Consider the following 4,297-nt stretch of genomic DNA (forward strand, 5'->3'; position numbering starts at 1 on the left):
ACAGGCTAGAGTTGTTGCCTTAGAAAACATTGTGGACATTACCTGGGAGTGACAGCTGAGGCTGTCCTCTGCCTCCCACCCATACATAAAAGTCAGGGAGATGAATCAGGCACTTTCCACCTGTCTGTTTTATCTGCATGCCTTTCGCCCTGACCCTCTGCCTTCCTCAAAAATTTCTCTTCGGTCACCACATCTAGGGTTATTTCTTGGTCGTCCATGAAGCTCCTGTCCCTCTCAAGACTCCTTTGATGTGGTAGCTGGGGATGCCTCCAGGGCAGGAGATTGGGTGGGATCCCTGAAAGGAGTCGAACCCTGTTTCCCTCCCCTCCAAAATGAGATTTCCCCATCTGTCTTGACATCTTCCGGTAGGTGGGGATGTGTGGACAGTGGGGAGGTCCAGGGCCCAAGGCTGTGGTAATCTACATGAATCAACCCAGAAGAATGCAGGCGTCGGCCTCCCAGGAAAAGAACCGGAGGAAGCCAGGCCATAGTGAAGGTCAGGATACTTGGGCTGGGGAGGGGAAATGGAGAAGGGGGCCTTTAGGTGGGAGCAGTCAAGAATGGAAACGCTCCTTCCTTCCAGGGGCTCCGTCCGTGCCTGCACCCTCCAGAGGTGACTTTTGTCTCTCCTGCCTGCCTGAGCTCCCCCACCAACTCCCCAGATATCTAGACGGGTCTCAGCATCTCCTCTCACCAAATCACACACAGGTGCTCACAATCCTGACTATGAGAACATAGCCTTCAGAAACAGGGACCAGCCCAAACCCAGCCAATCGACACCCCCAAAACAAGGTGAGCAGACGCTTACTTCCCCACCCTCACCCCAACCGTGAGGCGTATGTGGAGGGAGGAGTGCTGGGGAACTGTGGTGTTTGGTGGCATTAAAGATGGTGGCTCAGTTGGAAGAGTGCTTGCTTGACTTGTACAAGGCCTTGGGTTCAATCCCCAGCTCTGGATAAACCGAGCGTGGGTGCACACCTGTTATCCCTGCCTCTGGGAGCAGAAGCCAAAGCCATCCTTGTCTACATAGAGAAGCTGGTCTGGAATACTAGAAACCCTAGATAGCCAACTAACTAGCTAACTAGCTAACTAACTAAGTAAATCATGTGACTCAATAGTTAAACATGGTGCTGCACAACTGTGAGGACTAGAGTCCAGATTCCAGCACCCACAGAACAAAGCAGGTTGTCCTGTGCATGCCTGCAACCCCGGCACAGAGGGGCTGGGGACGAGACGGCCACTGGGGCATGCTGTTTTTCTTCCTTCCGGTGGCTCACAAACACCTGTACTTCTTTTTTTTATTATTATTAATTTGAGTATTTCTTATATGCATTTCGAGTGTTATTCCCTTTCCCGGTTTCCGGGCAAACATCCCCCTCCCCCTCCCCTTCCTTATGGGTGTTCCCCTTCCCATCCTCCCCCCATTGCCGCCCTCCCCCCAACAGTCTAGTTCACTGGGGGTTCAGTCTTAGCAGGACCCAGGGCTTCCCCTTCCACTGGTGCTCTTACTAGGCTATTCATTGCTACCTATGAGGTCAGAGTCCAGGGTCAGTGCATGTATAGTCTTTAGGTAGTGGCTTAGTCCCTGGAAGCTCTGGTTGCTTGGCACACCTGTACTTCTTAATCATACAGCTGGTTTTTGTCCTTCATGACTGATTATTTCAATCCCCTAGATTGTGTTTCCCCACCTGGGAATAAACAGGAGAGTCCCTGCCTCAAAGAAATGGGTGGAGTGACAAAAGAGAATACCCCACGTTTCTGGTTTTTGCACCCATGCATGTCCCCCTGTCTGTCTGTGCCCCCATCTCCCACGAGTGATGGTACTGAGGTGAGGGTAGCTTTGTAGCTGAGATGATGGAGGCTGGGTTTCTGAAATGCTTCTGGCGGTGCTGTTGGCTGTGCATTTAATCTTTGGGTGACATAATTTATTGAGAGGGATGTTATGGTCACCGTGTGAGGAATACAAGTTGGTGATTCTGATGCTACTGACTGGGCATGTCCTTGGTGGTCCTTGATGCTGGTGACAGGTGTTACAGACAGTATTGCTGGCCTGGCTGGTGGGGTTTGGCTCTGGAGCTCACATGTCCTGTTTCTCTGTCCCAGTCAAGTTCAAGCCGTCCCCGGACACAGCCCAGGTCCCCCCTTGGTTGCACAGAAGCATCATGATGCTGTATGTTCTCCTCGCTCTCGTCTTTTTATTCTGCATCATCCTCTCTGCCTTGGCCCTGGTGAAAAGTAAGTAATCTTGGAAGCCGGGCCAGGGATGGGATTGCAGAATTACCACCAGTTCCTCTCCCTTCCCTCAACTCCATTTCGAAGAAGGTTGAAATAGAGATGGGGCCTTAAAGCTTTCCTGCTCTCTCCTAAACAGACTTTCAAATGTCCAAGGAGCTGTGGACTTTGAAAGAAGAGCTTTCGAATGGTGAGAGGGAGCCCCAGAGGAGGCCCACAGTGGTGCTGGTGGGGACAGGAGAAGAGTGGTCATCCAAATATCTCGAACTCCATGCCCTTTAGTTTCAAACACGGTGTGGAACATACAGACTCTCCAGAACCAGCAAAAGAGTATTTGGGAAGCTGTTCAGAGAGACATCAGGGAGGCCAAGAGTAGCCTTGGCACGGTCAAGAGCAGCATCCAGACCGGAAATGACAGGCTGAAGACAGTGCCAGAAGGTATTACCTTGCAGACCTCTTTGGATGAATTTGTTTGGATGTTCAGAATAAACAGGGTGCTGGTGACTCATAGAGTAAGCGGGGTCCTGTTCTCTGGATTTGGAAGGGGGCAATAGATAACTCACCTGAACTACAGGAGCGGGTGTTTAAGCACCAGTGGGGTTGTGGAGGTGATTCAGCTAGGAAAGTACAACACGGGGACTGAGTTTGGATCCCCAGGACTCACCCAGAAGCTGTGCGTGGTGTCACAGTTCTGTAACCCCAGCCACTGTATAAGGGTGGTGACGGTAGAGACAGGGTGATACATGTGGCTTACTGGTCACCCAGTCCAGCCAAATGGGTGAGACCCCAGGTTCAGTGAGAGGTCCTGTTTTAAAAAATAAGGTAGACATCGCTAAAGAAAAGCAACTGGCCAATGTCAACCTCCGACCTCCTCGCATATGTGCACACACAAGTGCAAACACACATGAATATAAACACCTGTATACTGCACGCACACATGCCACACCATCACTGTGAACCTCCACTGTACGAATCTGCGTCACCCAAACTGGAGACTCTAACGGCGTCAGGGCTTTGTTTGGCAGCCCCATCCCAGATTTATCTGTTTCTTCTCCTCCTACCAGATATAACCCAAATCAAGAAAACCCTTGAGGCGCTGGAGAAGAAGACACAGCCCAGTAAGCCAGGGCTGGGGAGGCGGACTGGGGTGGAGTCCCAGACCTAGTGAGGTCTGCCTGACCTCAGGTCTCTCCTCTCTGACAGAGCCCAGTAAATGAGAGGACACTGCAGTCACACCTGTGAGGACTCCAAATGGCGCCTGCTGGTGAAGATGGCAAATGGGGTGCCCAGCTTGAGTGTGAACCTGCCATGCATCCTCATATAAAAAAATTCTCCATCTGAGAATTGGGAACAAGTGTTGAAGAGGCGTGTATGCAAATGAATGCTTTGCAGCACATGGAGTTTCCATGTATTCAAGGAGAAGGTTTGATGGTGGAAAGAGAACATGGAAGTTACAGCAGGCATGACTCTTTATGGGCCACAGAGGTGTATGCCCTGGCGTATATAGGCATGTCCTGGTTGGTAGCTGTTCCCATGAGGTCCCCAAAGTGTGAGTGACGTGTGGGACGTTCCTCCTCATTATCTTGACCATGTCTGTGTGCAACTGGTTTATTTTGTATGTGTGTCACTGCAGTGGTGGGTAAGGGACATCATCCTGGTGATGTGTCATGGCATAGGTCACTCCTAGTGGGCTTGGCCATGCCAGCTTGTGGGTTCAGAGCATGTACACAAATGCAGCCATCGGTTTCTACACTTGTATTTATGATTCATGAAGATAAACGCCAAGGGAAATGATAGGACTCTGGACCTGTTTTTGGGAGGCCTGTGGGACAGAACTTTGGGACCTGGAGGGCAGGGGGAGGGGGAGATTGGTTTAGGGCTTTGGTTTGGAGTTGAAACAAAACACCCAGTGCTTGGAAGCCAGGCATGGTGCAGCTGGGCTCTAATCCCATCACCTGAGAGGCTGATTGAGATAGGAGGATCATGAGTTCAAGGCCAGCTCTGGCTACAAAAGTGGAGCTGGGGTGGGGTAGCAAGATGGCCTAGCATGTAAAAGGCACTGTGG

At 51.1% G+C, this 4,297-nt stretch overlaps 1 protein-coding gene across 2 annotated transcripts; it reads left to right on the forward strand.

The window, feature by feature from the left end:
- Positions 1–413: 413 nt before the first annotated feature.
- Mcemp1 (mast cell-expressed membrane protein 1) lies at positions 414–4,028 on the forward strand. Of its 2 annotated transcripts, XM_087579084.1 has the most exons (8): positions 414–496; positions 584–613; positions 709–792; positions 2,104–2,235; positions 2,372–2,422; positions 2,515–2,670; positions 3,297–3,350; positions 3,436–4,026. In XM_087579084.1, the coding sequence occupies exons 1-8, from the start codon at positions 424–426 to the stop codon at positions 3,447–3,449; spliced, it is 594 nt and encodes a 197-aa protein (XP_087435210.1). In that variant the 5' UTR covers positions 414–423; the 3' UTR covers positions 3,450–4,026.
- Positions 4,029–4,297: the final 269 nt, after the last annotated feature.

This window comes from Rattus norvegicus, chromosome 12, assembly GCF_021556685.1.
Source record: "Rattus norvegicus strain SHRSP/BbbUtx chromosome 12, alternate assembly SHRSP_T2T, whole genome shotgun sequence".
In the NCBI taxonomy this organism is placed as follows: Eukaryota; Metazoa; Chordata; class Mammalia; order Rodentia; family Muridae; genus Rattus; species Rattus norvegicus.

Bases quoted from the DNA above. Each gene is read 5' to 3' on its own strand.
- Mcemp1 (XM_087579084.1), top strand. From the start codon at position 424: ATGAATCAACCCAGAAGAATGCAGGCGTCGGCCTCCCAGGAAAAGAAC. The intron at 614-708 runs GTGACTTTTGTC...AATCACACACAG, and splicing joins CGTGCCTGCACCCTCCAGAG to GTGCTCACAATCCTGACTAT. The intron at 2,236-2,371 runs GTAAGTAATCTT...TCTCCTAAACAG, and splicing joins TGCCTTGGCCCTGGTGAAAA to ACTTTCAAATGTCCAAGGAG.